The 18458-nt window shown below is 35.8% G+C and overlaps 1 protein-coding gene and 1 pseudogene across 5 annotated transcripts in view; both read right to left on the reverse strand.

The window, feature by feature from the left end:
- The window catches only part of GPALPP1 (GPALPP motifs containing 1), a 38229-nt gene that overhangs the window by 18541 nt on the left and 1230 nt on the right, over window positions 1-18458 (reverse strand). For all 5 annotated transcript variants that reach the window (XM_074299143.1, XM_074299144.1, XM_074299142.1 and 2 more), the window contains exons 2-4: window positions 14275-14416; window positions 8861-8962; window positions 5131-5239 (exon numbers count right to left, since the gene is read on the reverse strand). In XM_074299143.1, coding sequence (XP_074155244.1) covers window positions 5131-5239; window positions 8861-8962; window positions 14275-14416 — 353 coding nt within the window. The remainder of the gene's footprint in view (window positions 1-5130; window positions 5240-8860; window positions 8963-14274; window positions 14417-18458) is intronic.
- On the reverse strand, window positions 5253-7475 carry LOC141560619 (ragulator complex protein LAMTOR3 pseudogene; annotated as a pseudogene).

Below are 18458 nucleotides of genomic sequence, written 5' to 3' on the forward strand. Positions count from 1 at the left end.
AAAATAAAGGAGAGGATGGACATTTTTTCAGGATCAGAGATTTTGGAGTTTTTGATTCCTCAAGTAAATCCATGTGGATGATATGAGATTAAGTCATGAGAGTTGAGGGCACTGAGGAATAGGGAAGTTAGAATGTTGAGGAGAACATCAACATGTACCTTGAAGAACCCTAGCAGAAAGAGTTAAGGTGGGGAGGAAGCCTGGGAGAGTTAGGTACCAAATTTGAAGAATGAGGGAGAACAAACTGAAGAGCTGAAAGAGAACTGCTCCTAGCATCCAGATGGAGTGATAAATTCTAATAAGAAATTACAGTCACATATGTAGAAAGATTGCTGTCTAGGGAGTCAAAAAGACCTAACTTTTAGTCTACACTCTGCTACTAAGGTTACATTAGTCATATAACCTTGTCAAATTACTTAACCCAGAAAGGATTCTATTTCTTTATCTTTATCTTTAAAATGAGAGGGAGAGACCTGAGGTGTCAAACATGTGGCCCACAATATTTCCATATGTGGCTTGAATCAGACTAATGTCTAGTTTCCTGACCTGCCTTAATGTACAGGAATATCATCAAGGTCTCCTTTGTCTTATGGCAAACATATACACACTAATGAACAAAGAAGACACTTGTGTCACACACACACACACACACACACACACACACACACACACACACACACACACGTAACAGACATCACAGAGCAACGAAGTGATTTTTTTTCCTTCCCTGACATCTGCTGCAGAGGGTTGCTACAGAAAAGTTTTAAAACTGCTAATTCTGAAAAACAGCTCTACCTCTTGCCCCACAAATATAATATCCAGAAAGCTCTAAGTCTATATTTTAGTGATCTACAACCATGAAGATGTTCAATTAAAATGTTCTTAGTTCCAAAAATTTATTTAAGCACAGAAAATTTAATCTGTCCCTTTCTAAGGGTTATTAATCTAACTTGCTTTCCTTCTGATATTCTTCATATTGCTAGATTTAAAATGCTGATTTCTTTCAAATTATGTTAGGCCCATTGCCTTATGTGACTTGGTCCAAATACTGATTTGTTTGGCTGAACATGTGAAGGGAAACCCAAATACAACAAGTCTATGTATTGCTAAGTTAAACAAAGAAGCACTTCACAAGAATCATATTTAGTGAAATTTGCAATAAACAGACAAAATCCTCTTGTGATTTTATGGGACACTTTCCCTAAGCTATGAAAAAAAAAATACCACACAGAGAGGGAAAAAAAAGAAAAGCAAACAAGTAGGTGGCCTACAACTGTATATTCTAATTTTTTTGTATCACCCCCACAGACTGGATTACAACGAACCATACATACTACAAATGAATGCTGACTCTATTGAAAGTAAAATTATTTAAAATTTTTGTAGTAAAATTGTTTCTCAATAGGAATCACTTTCTTTTCTACAACATATTGATGTGGCTTTCATAGTGCTCAGTCATGCACATAGCTGATGCTTAAATAAGTATTTGCAGAAAGAATGAACTAATTTTTCAATAAGATAACTAGACATTTACTATTTATGCTAACTAATTAATAATGCTGTAATCATGTAATATAAGATGTCATAGTACCATAATGTTTTTCTGAATCTCAGTGTAGACAAAAGTCTTTCTTGCCTAAGTTTCACAACACTGGTAAAGTCAGTGATGTAGGAGTCTGTATTCTGATTGTAAATCACACAAGTAATCGACATTGCTTCTTTTTTATCCCTTTCCTCAATTAAAAAAAAATGCAGCAAGAAAATGGAAACTGAGTGGATGCCCATCAGCTGGGGAATGGCTGAATAAGTTATGGTATATGAAGGTCACGGAATATTATTGTTCTGTAAGAAATCATAAGAAGAATGATTTTTAAAAATTCTTGAAAGACATACATGAACTGATGCTGAATGAAGTGAGCAGAACCAGGGAACACAGTAAAGCAAGATTATATGGTGATCAACTGTAATGAACCTGGCTTTTTTCACGAATGCAGTAATTCAAAGCATTTCCAATAGACTTGGGATGGAAAATGGCAATCACATTCAGAAAGAACTATGGAGATTGAATGAGGATAGAAGTATAGTATTTTCACTTTGTGGTTTTTTTTCCCCCTCTTTTGCTCTGAATTTTCTTGCACAACATGACAAATATGGAAACATGTTTAAAAAGATTGCTCATATTTAACCTATATCAGATGCTTGCTACCTTGGAGAGAGGGAGGTAAGGAGAAAAGCATGGAACACAAAGTTTTACAAAAACGAAATGCTGAAAACAAAATGCTATTAAGAAAAAAATAGAAGCACTTAGTGGAAACATTCTTATAAATATTCAATGAAATATAGCACAAACAAAAGAAGAGAAACAAGAAAAAAAGGATATAAAAATCAAACAAATCAGAAAAAAATCCTAATTCTGGAAAGGAAGTGTATTAGCTCCTTTTAATATGAAAAACTTTTAAAAAATGTTTTATTTACTCCTAATTACATATAAAACATGTTTTGACATTCTTTTTTTTTTTTTTTTAAGTTTTAAGTTTTAAAGTCTATCCTTTGGAATTCCCCTCACTGAGATGGTAAACAATTTGATATTAGTTATACATGTACAATCATGTAAAATATCTCCATGTTAGACATTTTGTGTAATAAAACTCTAATGAAAAAGAAAGAAAAATATGTTTCAGTCTGTATTCAGACAACACTACTTCTTTTTCTAGAGATGGATAGCATTTTTCCTTATAAGTCCTTTGGGATTGCCTTTGATCATTGTATTGCTGAAAACAGCTAAGTTATTCACAGATTTTTACTGTACCACATGCTATTGTGTAATGTTCTCACTTCGTATCAATTCATAAATGTCTTTCCAGGATTTTCTGAAATCAAGTTTTTTTTTTTGTAATTTCTTAAGAGGACAATATTATCCCAAATTGATGGTCAGCTCCTCAAATTTCCAATTCTTTACTACAACCCATACATACTCACATGCAATTACAATTAGATTCGTTTTGATGAATCAAACATATGCAGAATTTTACAGCTTTTTTGCCAAAGTTCTAAATTGCTCCCCAGATTGGTTGGATCAGTTCACAATTTCACCAACAGTGAATTAGTGTCCCAGTTTTCCCACATCCCCTCCAAGAATTAACATTTTCCTTTTTTTGCTCTGGTAACCAATCTGATGAGTGTGAGGTAGTATCTAAGAATTGTTTTGATTTGCATTTCTCCAGTCAGTAGTGATTTAGAGCATTTCTCCATGACTACAGATAGCTTTGATGTTTTTGTCTGAAAACTGCACTATTCAAATGAGGCCTTTATAAGAGATAGTCATTGCCCCTCAATTTTCTGCTTTCCTTATAATTTTGGCTGCATTGATTTTGTTTGTGTGAAAACTTTTTAATTTTAATTTTAAGTGATCAGTTACACATTTTACATTTTGTGATCTAAAGTCTCTCCAGAGATTGGACAGATAAACTATTTTATACTTTCCTAAACTGCTTATGATGCCTTTTATGTCTAATCATATATCCAATTTGGCTTTATCTTGTTATATAGTGTGAAATGCGATTTCCAGTCTTCCCAAATAATGAAATTTTTTCCCAAAAGTTTGGATCTTTGGACTTATCAAACACTAGATTACTATAGTCATTTATTACTATGTATTGTGCACTTACTCTATTCCTCTGATTCACCACCATTTTTTAGCTAGTACCAGATTATTTTGATAATTGCTGCTTTAGAATACAGTTTGATATCTGGTATGGTTAGGCCAACTTCTTTCACATTTTTTTTTCCATTGATTTCCTTGATATACTGACCAGATGAATTTTGTTATTATTTTTTCTAGCTCAATAAGACAGTTTTTGTAAGTTGATTGTAGATTGGTGTAGCACTGAATGAATGGTTTAATTGAGGCAGAACTGTCATTTATGTTAATTTGGTCTATCCAAGAATAATTAATACTTTCCCATTTGTTTAAATTTGACTATTTGTATGAAAAATGTTTTGTAATGAAAAAATCCTGGGTTTGTCTTGACAGGTAGGATCTCTCCCTCCATGTAATATTTTATATTATCTATTAATAATTTCAAATAGAACTTCTCTTTCTATTTCTTGCTGCTGGACTTTGTTGGCAATATATAGAAATGCTGGTTGTTCATGTGGGTTTACTTTGTAACCTACAATTTCGCCGAAATTATTTCAACTCTGCTAATAATTTCAAGTAGTTTTTAGCTGATTCTTTAGGATTTTCTAACATCACATCAACTTTTAAAAAGTGATGATTTTATTCCTTATTGCTTATTCTAATTCCTTTCATTTTTTTTCTTATTGTTATATGTTAGCATTTCTAGTACAATACTGAATAATGATGGTATTAATGGGTATCCTTGCCCCACTTGCTATTACAGATAATATTTGCTGATAGTTTTAGAAAAATATGACTTATTTTAAGGAAAACTACATTATTTATTCCTATGCTTTCTAGTGAGGGTATTATATTTTGTCAAAGGCTTCTTTTGCATCTACTGAAATAACCATATGATTTCTGTTGGTTTTGTTATTGATATGGCCAATTATGCTGATGGTTTTCCTAATACTGAACCAGCCCTACATTCCTTGTATAAATTACACCTGATAATGTATGATCCTTGTGATATATTACTATAATCTCCTTGCAAGTATCTTATTGAAAAATTTAAATTGGTACTCATTAGGAAAATTGGTCTATAATTTTTACTGTTTTTGCTATTCCTGGTTTAGGTATCATATTTGTGTCATTAAAGGAATTTGGTAGGATTCTTTATTTATCTCAAATAGTTTGAGATTAACTGTATTTAAATTTGCTTGTGAATGCATCTGGCCCTGGGGACTTTTTCTTATGGAGTTCATGGATGGTTTGTTCATAATCTTCTAGACCATAATTCTTTACTTAATTGAAGACTAGGCATAAAATAAATACTTGGGAGGGAAAAAAATGACTTAACATGTCTGTGACCTCATGGTGATTAAAGATTTAGGAGGAACAATAAACTGTGTACAGAAATCACTATGAAGTAAGGTATAATGTAAAAATTTGATAAAAGAGGTACAAAGTGTTCCATTCATCTTAACTTTTAAAATTCACTTTTTCCAAACCTCAGAGTTGAAAGATGATGAAGCTGGTAATCCTAGATCATCTCTGTTTTCCCCACTCTTCTGTGTTCTGTTGTTAAAACCAGGTGGTAATGCAGGACCTATAATTGGCCTAAAAATAAAAATCAAGTGTATAGCTATTTATACATTCAACATAAAAGCATACAAAAAATGAGGCTAACAAAAAATCAGGTATCTTGAAAAAATTTCAAATTACTCAAATACTACTTTAAAAAGGAATTCTCTAGTAAGTATTTTTCTACTAGAAATCAGGAAAAAAAAACATTTTACTTCAGTTCTCTATTAGTCAACAACTGGATCTTCTTTCAGTGATTTTCAACCTTTGAAGGCATTGAGGTGTCACTCTTTTTAAGAGCTACATAATATAACTGTATTTTAATTATTAAATTAAGATGAGTTAAGTATCTCTTCTGATAACTATTTAAATTTATTTCATTATTTTATTTTTGGATATCTAGCCAAATATATTAAGAATCAAATAAGATATCATGAGAATGGAAAGTGTAAGGTGACATGGACATTTAAGGAGTTTCCTGAAAGAAGCCAGAGAAACAGGAGGTGAAGGGGAGGGTAAGAGCAGGCAGGCAGCATTTAAATTATTTACCATTAGGATCTGTGCTGAGTGCTGGGGATACAAATACAAGCAAAAAGAAAGTCAGTCTCTGATCTCAAGGAGTTTAGATTTCAATATGGAGAAATAACACATTTAAAAACACATTAGAAAAGTTGAAGGGATGGGGAGAAGATATTTGTATGGGATCACTGAGGTGAAGCCCAGGGAGACTCAAAGCACAGGCAGAGCCATGACTAGTCCGACCTACTGCCTATCCTCACCCTGATAGAAGGAACTCTCCAGTGAGAGAAGGGGACCAACAGGGAGAACATACCAGGCTTAAGGTGCAGCCAGCAAAGAGGCACAAACCAGATATAGAATGATCTGTATGAAAAACAGCAAGAAAGGCAGTTTTGCTGGATTATAAAGTATGGGGACGAAAGTACAGTGTTAAGGAGACTGTAAAGATAGAAGGGACCAAAAAGGGGCTTTTTAGGACAAAGCACTTCCTGCCTCTAACAGGAGAGCCTAGAAGGCAGACACTGGACAATTCCTCTTAGATGCCTCAAGATTCTTCTCATCATTTTCTACCCACCTACTTTCCCAGACTTCATCATTTTGCAAGATGAAATCTACTAGGAAACTCTATCTTTCAATAACTTCCTGCTCTGGCTACCTAGCATGCAGGGTCACCTCCTCCCTGCCCTCATCTCCATCTCTACTTTTCAGTTTCTTTTTGTTTGTTGTCTCCTCCATTAGATTAGGAGCTCCCCAAGGACAGAGACTGTCTTATGCTTTTATTTTTATTTATTATTATTATTATTTTTTAGTGATTGTACTGATTTATTACTGCTGTTAGAGGCTATTTTCCTCTCAGTGCAGACATACAACATGGCACACATAAAAATAAGTTCTCTATTATTCACAATAAAGCAATAGCATATAGAGTAGGGATTACCTACTGCAGGCCTGTATGTATTAAACACAACGGGAGCTTTAGGTGGCTCATGTGGATCACAGGAACATTTTGATTCTGATCCACTGGATAAGAATCTCATCCCTTAATGGTAGCTGAGCTAAACTCCATGGAAGCTGTGATAGATACTGAACCATTTTAGTGGTCTCCCCAGAAATCATACTATGGAAGAATTGAGCTTAAAATCCAACACAACAGTCCATCAATTTAAAAATAATAAATATGATCTTCAATCTAAATTGGGCAAAGTTGTCTTTTCTCAGTGTGTGGAGTCACATTACTTGATGAAGTCAAGTTTGCTGGACTGAACTCACTGGGATCACAACAATATGGTCAAGGTCAGCCACAGTCAGATTAAGAACCTTCCACGACCTGTCTCAACTCTTCAAATAATGGGGCAAGTTCCTTTTCTAGGCTGACAATCAGTCCAGTATTAGCACTGCTGCTTGCTATGAAACTCACCACCAATGGTAACGGATTGAATTGGACTACTTGGTATGTACTGTAGTAGCAAATGATACTTTTGTTTTTTGAAAGTCCAAGTTTGCTGCCCTGGTCTGTTGCAAGTGAAAATGTAGATAGGAAACCAGGTCTCAAAGCATGCTCTGGAGCATTATCATTTGCCACTTTGATAACAGGTACTCCATCCCTGTCTGAGACATGAAGATCTTCAACACTTGGTAACTTTTGGTAGAGGAATCTCTTCAAATCATCTGCCACGATGAACCCCTTCCTCCCGTAGGGACAGTCCCCACACATAGCTTAGGCTACCAGGCCGCAGCAGTCCTGGGCTGCAGGTAGCTCTGACTGCTACAGCCACTTCCTCTAGAACACACTACTTCTTTAAAGACAACGGAAGCGACTTCCTGGGCCTGGCTCTCCAAGAACTCTATGCTTTTATTTTTATCCCCAGTGCTCTCAGCATAATGCTTGGCTCAAGGCACCTGATATGTTGTCTTATTCTGGTGTAGAGATGACAGAGAGTTTACTAAGTGGAGGCATGGGGGGAAGAAATGATTTGGTCCGATGTATGTTTTAGGAAAATCACTGTGGTGAGTGAATGGAGGATAGAAAGGAATAGGGAGAAACTACCCAGGTGGCTACTGCAATCATCCAGGCAAAAGGTAACAAGGGCTCTGTGAGTAAAGAGAAAGAAACATAAGAGATATATCTCGTGAAGGTATAACCAATATGACTTTGGAACAGATTGGAAATGTGGTAGAGTATAAGCGAGGGGTCAAGGATAACCCATAGCTTCTGAGCTTGGGCAGCTAGAAGCATGGTGCTGCTGCTGGCAATAACAAGTAAATTCAGAAGAGAGGAAGGTTTAGAGGGGAAAAGATAATGAGTTCCATTTTGAGAATGTTGAGTTTAAAAACCTTAAAGTATTAGAGATTAGAGATGACCAGACATCAAAAGAAAGAGGATGGATTAATAGATATGAAAGTCATCGGTGTAGAGATGATAATTGTACTCATGAGATGATAAAGTGAGACACTGTAGAGGGAGAAAAGAAGAGGGCCCGGGAGAGACCCCTGGGTGACATCCATAATTCTGATCAAAACCTGGATGAAAATACAGCCAAGGAGATTAAGAGTCAGTCAAAGGAATAGAGCCAAGAAAGAGGCACATCATGAAAAGCTAGAGAGAAGAGGGCTATGGTGTCAAAGGCAGCAGTGAATTTGAGGAGGAGGACTAAGAAAAGATCATTAGATCGGGTTATAAGGAAGTCACAGGTGCCTTTGGAGAGAGCAGTTTTATTTCAATGATGAGACTGGAACCCAGGCTGCAAAGGGTTTAGAAAGAGCAAGAGGAAAAAAAAGTGAAGGCACCTATTGTAAATGGCCATCTTAGACACAATAGAGAAATACTATGTTAAGGAAAAAAGTCTTTAGGAAATAAAATAGGAACAAAAATTGTATTTCTACTGGTACAAAGAAATTTGTGAGCAACTTTAACAGTGAAGGCCAATGCCTTCTCCAGAACTTTTAGTCTTAGAAAAGAGCTTACAGCACTGAGGGGTCAAGCAATTTTCCTAGTTATACAGCCAGAATGTGTCAAAAGTGGGACTTTAACTGAACTTTGATGGTTGTCCACTCCTGAGAACCAACAAATAAAATATGTTAATTACAAGAATCTTACTTGGAAAAGACCAACTTGTACTATTATTTCATGTGAGTTACCTCTGTGGAGAATCATCCTGCTTTTTAAATCCAGGAGGAAGAGCTGGCCCAAAAAAGCCATCATCATCATCATCACCTTCATTTTCATGTCTTCTCCGTTTTCTAAAAAGGAAGCAATTTCACTTTGTTTACATATAACAGAAACACAACCCTAAAGTTATTTCAGGAAAATTTGTTTTAAAAATCTCTCATATTTTATAGGAAATCACATACTCAGCAGATTAAGACAAAATGCTAGTCGGAAAAAATGGAAGTCCTTAAAGAAAGAATGAAGTAATGTTACATGACATATAAGTTTTTATTATAACCCTTTTCTAGAGCTTTTTGTTTGTCTAAACTTTAGTAAGAAGTCTCATTATTCTTTATAATAGCAACAAACCAACAGTGTGTTTTATAAAGACATTCTAAGCCCATGAGAGGAGTGTATTTAAGATAAAAAGTTACACAATTCTCTTCTTAAGAACTATGTAAAGAAGACTTTAGGGACAGGATGTTTTCATACTGATAGTCTCAAGAGGCATAAGAAAGCCTGCTACCAAATAATTTGCTTAATTTTTACATTAACCTGTTGATATATGAGCCAAAATAAGACTGTAAAAGCAGGCTGAAGTTGTAAAAGACTTTAAAAACTCAAGAGAGATTTAGAGTTTATTTCAGAGACATCATAGCTCTGCTGAAGGAAAATTACTTTAGAAGCAGTGTGAAGGATGGACTGGATTGGTAAGAGACTTAAGGAGGAGAGACCAATTAATGGCCTGCTTCCATATTAGCCACATTGCACTATTGCTAGTGTTTAGAACAGTTCCTGGCACATACTAGGTACTTAATAAAAGTTCATTTAATGAATGAAATAATAAAAATAAGAGGTGATGGGGGGACCTGAAACTAAGGTGGTAACTGTGAACTGAGAGATACAGATAGAAAAGGTACAATTTGATTCCTGCTTCTATTTGTAGAATGCCAGAGAGGGAGAAATCTAAAACTGAGAACAGAAAACTAGATGAATGGACGTATAGTGATGCTTTCAACAGAAATAAGAATGTTTGGAAGAAGAGATAGTTTTGAGGAAAGATAAAAAGTTCAGTTTTGGCCATTCTGAGTTTAAGGATACAGGTGTCCAATAGACAAAGGGTAACATGAAACTGATGCCCAATGAAGAGACCCAGGCTAGAGATGTATATAAAATAGACAAAATAGATGTACAGAAATCTATAGTTATCTACCTACAGATAGCTATATGTGTACAAACACATCTCTCTCTCTCTCTCTCTCTCTCTCTTCATGTTAACTTGTATAGAAATGATAATTAAATCCTTGAAAGCTGATGAGGTTTCCAAAAGAGAGAGTGGAGAGAAAAGAAGAGAACAGGACCTAGGACAGTCTTGGGGAATACCTACAGTTACAGGATGTAATAAGTCAGAAAAGAAAATGGAGAAATAGTGGCCAAATATGGAAAAGGGAGAGTGATGTCAGGAAAGCTCCAAGAGAGTACAAAAGGAGAAAGGTGGAGGTAGGGGGTCAATAGTGTCAAAAATAAGAGATAGGAAGTGTAATGGCTGAGATATTACCACCAGATTTATCAATTAGAAGACTTTTTGAAGAAAAGTTTCAACTGAATGATAGAGCTAAAAGTCAGACTATTGAGAAATGTGTCAGAAGAGAGGGATTGAAGGCAACAAGTACTGACAGCTTTTTCTGGGAGTTGAGGTGAGAAAAGGAGGAAAGATTAAGGACAACAACATGAGGAAATGGTATGATTTAGTGTAGATTTTCTAAGAATGGGGGAGGCTTGGGCATGTTTGAAGGCAGAAGGGAAGAAATAAGGATAAAGAGAGATGCTGAAGATATCTCACACACACACACACACACACACGGAGGGGATTGAGTTTGATACCTGTTGTAGAAGATGGAAGGGGATTTGATCCATCACACATGTAGAGGAGCTGGTCTTGCCCAGGAGAAGAGTTACATCACTGTTAGAGACTGGGGGAAAAGAGGCAAGAGGAAGGGATGGTATCAAGAGGTTTTGAAACTAATTAAATGAGAGGGCTCTGCTTTGAGTACAAAGATGGGATCCTTACCTGAGCACCAGGAGGAAGGGAAAAGTATCTCTTCTTCAAAGTTCAATATATTGAATATATTGTGCTCAATAATATTTGTGTGTGTGTGTGTGTATGTATATATATATATATATATATATATATATATATATATATACATATATATATATATATATATACACACACATATACATACATATATATATATATACATATAGTATATAGTAAATATAGTTCCTCTAGTCCCTCTTATCTTTCAGGGGGAAGCTAGAAGCTGGAAATGACTTGGGAACCTCAGACCCCCAAAAGCTGGCGGATTGTCCCAATGTGACGCAGCCTATCCATGACAAAGTAATAACTGGACTCAGCTTTACTAAGTCCAGGTCCGGTGCTGCTTTTGCTTATTCTTTAATTTCCTGTACAAAGTAGTTGGATGTATACAGTTATAATGCAACACACATTTATTGTGTAACGATTCTACAAAGGGTATCAGGTGAAACAAGAAGGACAGAAAGAAACAACTGGGAGCCTCTGAATGTTTTTCAAACAATGTGTTTCAACCAGAGAGTAATATGGTCAGACCATTTATTAGAAAGATTCTATGCAAGGCATGTGAAGAATAAGAAAGCGAAAGGAAAAAAAGGAGGGACACTAGTTACTGAAATATTATAGGAATCCAGAGGGTCAGGAAGGTTATGGCAAAGCAAAAAATAAGGAGTTCATGGAGGTATTAACAACCAGGACTAGTTAAAAAGAAAATCAAAATTTCAAGCCTAGAAAGATGCTATTATCAAAAGAAATAGGGAATTGAGCAAAGGAGCTGATTTAGAGAACTAAATCATGTATCTGGAGGATAATGTTAAGTGTGGTTCCAAATGAAGGATTTAAGGTTGAGACATTTAGTCAGTACTTACAAGCTATGTGAAGGGAGAAACTAACACTACATATAGAGATCTGTAAGGCACTTGCTCTATGACTGATGTTATGGGAAGGAAAGAGACCATCAAGGGTGATATGTAATTCCACAACACCCCATTCCCCAAACTACTTTGTAATTTACTTTTTGTTTTTACTTATCTATACACAAGTTGCTTTCCTTTAGTAGAATATAAGCTCCTTAAGAGAAAGAATTGCTTTGTTTTTGTCTTTATATCCCAGTGGCTGCCACAGTTCTGGGCACAAAATAGGGCACATAGTAAATGCTTGCCGAATCGAATTTATTGAAAAATGAAAAGAAGAGGACCAAGGACAGAGCTTGGGGATATGTATGAAGATGGTCAATTACATGAAGATAAACCATCAAAAAAAAGAGAAAGAAACAGTGGAACAAGTTAAAAAGAAACAGGAAAGAACAGTGTCAGGAAAAACAGGGGGAGAGAAAATTATCAATCTGGAAAGTGACAATCAATCTTGTCAAATACTGCAAAAGTCACAGAGGATAAAGACAAAGTACCATTATTGGTACTAGAGGGATCAATTTCAATAGAGTTGTGAGATTAGCAAAAAGAGCTAAGCAACTGACTGAGCAATAAGGAAATAAGAAGTAAGTACAGGCTATTTTTTTCCCAGAAGTTTGGCAGTAAAGAGGAAAAGACATAGGAACATAGCTTGCTGGATGACAAGAATGCCTTTTTTTTTTTTTTTTTAAGGATGGCGAGGCTTCAGCATACTGGGAGGCACCAGGAAAGAGATGGCTGATTAATGAAAAGGGAGGGGATTGATTAGAATCTACGAGGAGGCAGGAGAGATGAGATCAAGAGCAAAAATCTGGGCATGAACAAGGAAAGAGGCAACTTCAGTACTGACACTAAAGCAAAGAGAGTATGGATGAGGGTTCAGAGATGTTGTGAGTTATGGCAGAATACTGAAGTTATTCACAACTGACAGCCTCAACTTTTTTGGTAGATAGATGATTTTCTGAGAGATAGGGAAACGATGTCACTTACTATCACACAAGGATTGCTTTCGATCACTGAACCACTGAGAAGAACCAAGTATTTCATACTTGATCATCAGACAATCTTGATGTTACTGTGTACAATGTATTCTTAGTTCTGCTTATTTCACTCAGCATTAGTTCGTACAAATCTTTCCAGGCCTTTCTAAAATCAGCTTCTCCATCATTTTTATAGAATAATAATATTCCATTACTTTCATATACCATAACTTATTCAACCATTCCCAACTGATGGGAATCTACTCACTTTCCAATTCTTTACCACCACAAAAAGAGCAGGTACAAACATTTTTGCACATGTGGGTGCTTTTCACACTTTTATGATCCCGGCACTAGTGAGTCAAAGGGTATGCACAGTTTTAGCCCTTTGAGCATAATTCCAAATTGCTCTCAAGAATGGTTGGATCATTCCACATGGGTTGAGGATTTAAAGAACAGTAACAAGCCAAAGGAGATAAGAATGAAGTGCAGACTTTCATGGAAATGACTAATATCTCACTCAAACCTATGAAAGGTGGGAAATAAAGCCAACATAGAGATCATCATTGACAATGCATGGGATCAAGGGAGAAGAAGCTAAGACAATGAAGATTTGGTTCATCAAGCTGTGAGAGTTTAAAAAAAAAAAAAGACAGGAAATTATGCTAGAGGAGTGAAGAACTCAAGGTCTTACAGGCAGCACAGTTTCAGATGTTCAAATGGTCTAAGGAATGACTGACTACACATGCCTTTGGGTGAATAAATGGAAACAATAATGTAGAACTAAAATAAATTTAAAAATTTGTAAAAGAACAGCAGTATGAGGAAATAGATATAAATCCTTCTCCAAAAGGGTAAAAATGTACAAAAGGCTATACAATAGAATATTTGAGTAGGCTAGATTTAAAGAGATGTTCTTAGAAGGTATATCTTTTGTTCCTTTCCCCCTCTCCCAGGTAATTGGGGTTAAATGACTTGCCTAGGGTCACCAGCTAGGAAGTGTTACATTCCTGAGGCCAGATTTGAACTCAGGTCTTCCTGACTTCAAGGTTGGTGCTCTATCCACTGGGCCACCTAGCTAGCCCCAATAAATCTTATGTTCAACCAAATTAACTTACATTAAAAACTTCTAGACAGATATTATTTTTTGGATTTGGTTAGGATAGTCATTTGCAAAACATCTCTAGGAAAAGTCTGTAAATAAAAGACAACTGGTTGAAACACAATAGCTCCATATTATACTTTTAATTTAATTTCCCTTTAAGAGATTCAATTTATGATAAAATCTAATGAAATCATTTCTACCTTTTGATTTACATAATTCAGATAAAATGTCCTTTTCCCTACATTCAACTGTTCTACTATAGACAATGCTGTAGGGAAGGTTTAAACAGTGACTTATGGCCAAAATGACCAACCTTGAGGTTGGACCAGTGTCATGATCCTCTTCAGAATCTTCCTTTCCTCCTTGATGTGGCAAAGGAGAATCACTGTCTTCATCACTGGATGATGAGTCTGAACTACTGCTCTTATAGTTGGGGGGCAGTGCTGGTCCTGCAACTAAAGAAGATTTGTTAGAGATGCCGTAACCTTTAGGAAAACTTTCCTAAGCACTATGAGCTCTCCTATGTATTCACACAATGCCAAATGTCTGCCATTCACCTAGATACTTAGCATATCCTATCTGATTTTTTTTTCCCCCTAACTTATGTGCATTCAGCTTGCAAAGGGATGACATTTTCCCCTATTCTCAGCATTTAGGAGTAATGATATTTTGAAGGATTTATAATTTCCTTTATGTGGCCTTCACAAAGGCAGATCTACTTCTCATTCTGTATGGTTTCTATCTTTGTCTTCCTTAAACCCTTCAGTAAAGTTCCTTACTTCTTCTGGTGTTTTAAGTGGTATATAGATGACCCAAAGTTTCAGAAGAGTGTAAACTCTTGACAGGCTCAACCAAGCTGGAAAGCCTTGGAGTAAGGGCTAGGTGATGGAACTGTTTAAGGACAAGTCTGGCTGATTCCAGGACACTTCATCACCAGGTTGGCTAAAAGGTAATGGATTTATGGTTAAATCAGTTTTTCTACAAAGTAATACAGGGGTTGTATTCAGCATAAGTGAAGGAAATACACTGAGATAATCACAAATGCCTGATGTAATCCATAAAATCTTTCCAAAGCAGGAGAGACCTTCTTGAAGTCTGTTAGTATTTTGAGGCTACCAATGTAATATTCAGATTACTCATCTGTCTTCCCTTTCTCTTACTATATAACCAACCAGTCTTTCTTTTCATAAGTGTCTTTTACAATATCTTTTCTCTTTTTTGTGTGTGCATAATCTATTACTGACAATACTTAGCAATCTACTTAGCAGCTTTCTATTTCTCACTAAATACATAACATGATAAACTTGAAAGCATATCTCCTTTAGTTATCTTCAATATCTTGATAGATTCAATCTTCCTTAATGTTCTTTTATATCATTAAAAAGAACAGGTTGTTTTTTGTTTGTTTGTTTGTTTTTGTAGGAACAGGTTGTGGTTTTTTTAATCTGTTCTAGAATTCAACAGATTACAAATTCCTTAAGGAATTTACTTGGTTGCTTTTTACCTTTATATTCTCAGCATTTAGCATGTACTTTGCACATACTAGCATTTAATAAGTGTTTGATGAACACTACACTTTGGAAAATGCCTAGAATAGACTACCATATAATAGAAAGACTCAAATCATTGAATCAAATTATTTTAGACTGAATTATCTGAACAGATACTTGATTTTTTTTTACTGCCTAAGTTTTCTCAGTCCATAAAATTGGACTAGTTTACAGAATTCATATTCCTAATGCACTTCTGATTAGGGGTTTACCTAGTAAACGAGGAATGGCACCATCACCCAGGGTGAAGGGAGATCATCCCCAGAATGGGGATTCTGTTTGAGTAAGAATGCCATTTTGGCATGGTTTTCTCTCACTCATACTCTTCTTTCCCTCTTTGCTTTTGATTTTAAAGTTTTAAGCAGGAAGGTTGTTCCCCCTCCCCCCCCCCCCCCCCCCCCCCCGCTCCTTTTTCCCCTTTCCACTTATAACACAACATTGAAACACATTCTACCTCCAAGCAATTTGGCTCAGTGAGCATTGGACCTATAATTAGGAAGACTGGAATTCAAATCCAGTTTCAAACAGTCCCTAGCTTTGTGACCCTAGAGAAAGCACTTAAGCTCAGACTGTTTAATAAAGCTGGAGGAGGAAATGGAAAACTATTTACAGCAATCTTTGCCATGAAAATCACATGGACAGATGTGGTCCAAGGGGTCATGAAAAGTAAAACACAACTGAATGATTGAACAAGGCACTTGAAATCTTAGGAGGTAGCAAAATATTCTGACTTTGCTACGTCCTAAGATTTCAATGAAACAGGCTAATTCTAAATTGGCTGGTACAGTATAGGTATTTGGATTTTGCCTTGTCCTGTCATTTTATAGGCATACAGAATGCCCAAAGAAGAATTTCCTTTAGCCAAGCAAGTTGAGACTCTCTCTGAAAATTATAGTCACAGAGTTGCCCAGAGCATTGAGAAGTTAAGTGATGTGCAGGAGAGGTACACAGCCAGGATGTGGTGAAAGTGGGACATGAATGCAGGGTTTTATGGTCTGGAAGTCAGTTTTCTGGCCAATCTGCCATGCTGCTTTTCACTTGGATATTGAAAGGATTTTAAAATGATCTAATTAGGTTGGCTGTTGTTTGTTTGGTATTTTTAGGGGGGGGAGGAGGAGGCAAAGTATGAGCAAATTGGGTTTAAGCAACTTGTCCCAAGTTACACATTTACTAAGTGTTAAGTGCTTGAAGCTGGATTTGAACTTAGATGCTTCTGACTCCAGAGTTATTAGCCCACCTAGCTACACCAAATCTAATTAGTTTTGTTATATGCTATATAGCCATGCAAAATATGTAACAAAATGAATGACTACATTAAGTATTTAAAAAGTTATCAGGAAGTAGCACAGATTGAGGAGTAATTTCATTTACAGCAGTTGTACAGTTATAGTGATTATAAATCTATTTTAAATTTGTGATACTGTGAATTAGTTATTAATTTCAACAGATGAGGATAATATTCAAGGAACAGCATATGGTACTACAAAAAAACTAGAGCAATGATGAAGTGTGAAATCAGCTTTTTGCTTTACATAGCATTGTGCTAGGTGTTGAGGAAATAAAATCAAGATCAAAACCTCTAAAAGTAGCAGTTTTAACAATAGGCACCAATTAAGTGCCATCTTTGTGCTGGGTATTATCTAAGTTCTAAAGAGGCAAAAACAAAAGTAAAGCAATCACTGCCTGGAGGAAGCTTACCTTCTGTTGGTCTTATCTGTATACAGATAATATAAAATACAAGATAGTATGAGGTATTTCAGGCATGGGAGACAGTCAGCACAGATGGTGTGTTGTATAAGGCTAGTATGATTAGAGTGCATAGAGTGAATGAAAAGGAGGCTGAGTTGTTTGTAGTAATTAGTTTGGTAGTTACAGTTGTGAGGAATGAGGCAGCCAATTAGAAAAGAGTAAAAGGTTTTTTTATGACACAGGAAGATCCTAGGTGAAATAGATGACAAATCTGTGGTGAACTTCCCACAGCTCTGTTCAGCAGGATCATGAAAAAGAATATTGGAAGGAGATAGAGGGTGGATACAATCTCAAGTTGGGTCTGACCCTGTGTGTGAACTGTGAGCTACAAGGTACAAACTGGAAGAGAAATGGAGCCAAAAGAAGTGATGGTTAGGAGAGTATCTGAGGGGTGGGAGAACTTGAAGTCGCCTATAGTACAGGTATGCTGTTACAAAAATGGGACATACTCTTTTTTATGAAAAAAGACTATAAAGTTGCTGGGAGCAGGGTGAATTTCAAAATTCTTTTCTTGTATTTCCTATAATGTCTAGTGCAGGCCAATCAATTTATTAAACAATTTATTGGATATTTACTAAGTGGATGAATTTGATTAGTAATTCTTTACAATTAGGCAGTTAGCAAGCATTTATCATGTATTTGCTTTGGGCTGGTGCCAGGAACACAAAATGTTTCAGTCCCTACCTTTAGGGAGCTCATATTCTTTAAGAAGGAAAATGTGTACACATATAACTAGATACAAAGTAATAGTCAACCAAGACACAATGTAGTTTCTGAGGGAAAGCACTAACAGTAAAGACCTCCTCTAAGAGGATAAAATGAGATGTTAGTAAAACTCTTTGAAAACCTTAAACGCTGTATAAGTGCTAGCACTATTAGTTGTTATTAATGAACACTATTTGTGGCACTGTGTTAAGGGCTGGAGATGCAAAAAGGGGGAAAAATATGGTCTGCTCCTATGCATTGGGCGGGACATATTTTATCCTAGAGAAAACAGACTCACTGAACCTTTTTCACTAAGAAGCTATCACAATCTCTTTATTTTTTCCTCTGTATCATTTTTACTTTCTTACTAATACTTAATTCATTATTAATTAGTTCAGAAAGCTAAAAAAATCTGTTCAAGACATAAATAAGCCAATTCCCCCCAAACAGTCTCAGCAGCAGAAATAAAACGAACTGATCATTTAATTTCCAG

This window comes from Sminthopsis crassicaudata, chromosome 3 (assembly GCF_048593235.1).
Source record: "Sminthopsis crassicaudata isolate SCR6 chromosome 3, ASM4859323v1, whole genome shotgun sequence".
In the NCBI taxonomy this organism is placed as follows: domain Eukaryota; kingdom Metazoa; phylum Chordata; class Mammalia; order Dasyuromorphia; family Dasyuridae; genus Sminthopsis; species Sminthopsis crassicaudata.